At 32.1% G+C, this 722-nt stretch overlaps 1 protein-coding gene across 1 annotated transcript in view; it reads left to right on the top strand.

The window, feature by feature from the left end:
- LOC107648092 (protein CUP-SHAPED COTYLEDON 3) overlaps window positions 19-722 on the top strand; it is a 4,810-nt gene continuing 4,106 nt past the window's right edge. The window contains exon 1 of the mRNA XM_021104263.1: window positions 19-289. Within this exon, the coding sequence (XP_020959922.1) occupies window positions 121-289 (169 nt within the window). The 5' untranslated portion in view covers window positions 19-120. The remainder of the gene's footprint in view (window positions 290-722) is intronic.

Here is a 722-nt window from a genome sequence, read left to right as displayed (position 1 = left end):
CACACCTTAGTGGCTCTCTATCTATAGGTTTAACGTTTTATAAATAAAAAAATAGTTTTGCAAAGGAAGGTTTTGGTGAATTGATATACATTAGGGAAGTATCTGATAATTGAATCTGAGATGGGGCTTCGAGACATAGGAGCATCACTTCCACCAGGGTTCAGATTCTACCCAAGTGATGAGGAATTGGTTTGCCATTATCTTTATAAGAAGATCACAAACGAGCAACTTCTTAAAGGCACTCTTGTTGAGATTGATTTACACATATGCGAGCCATGGCAGCTTCCAGGTATGTTGTTTTCTCAATCAATAAACAAACAAAAACAATCACATGGGCTTTTCTTCCATATCATTCCTTGTCTTCATTCACATAAATTAAAACCTTGTATTTGTATTTCTATTGTGTATTGTGTTATTGTCTATTTGTGTCTTTTCTTTGCCTTTCATTAATCCTGCATAATACAAACTTGTCTCATCATCATCAATTAAAAACGGAAGGGCTAGCTAGAAACATGTTCATAATTACTTTCAAAACATGTATTATAATCTACTCATCAATATTAATCAAGGTAATAATGCTAATTTTCTTCATATAATTTCTGCCTTTTCCTCTCTTCAAAAAATATTGAACCACTTATATCTTCTCTCTCACTCAATAATTTCTCTTCTCGTGATCAATATTTTTTTTTACTTTATATTTAAATCAAGACTAGCAAGACTAG

The sequence above is a fragment of the Arachis ipaensis genome, chromosome B06 (assembly GCF_000816755.2).
Source record: "Arachis ipaensis cultivar K30076 chromosome B06, Araip1.1, whole genome shotgun sequence".
Taxonomy (NCBI): Eukaryota; Viridiplantae; Streptophyta; class Magnoliopsida; order Fabales; family Fabaceae; genus Arachis; species Arachis ipaensis.
Note: the sequence above shows the minus strand (reverse complement) of the source record. Positions and strands in the feature narration are given on the sequence as shown.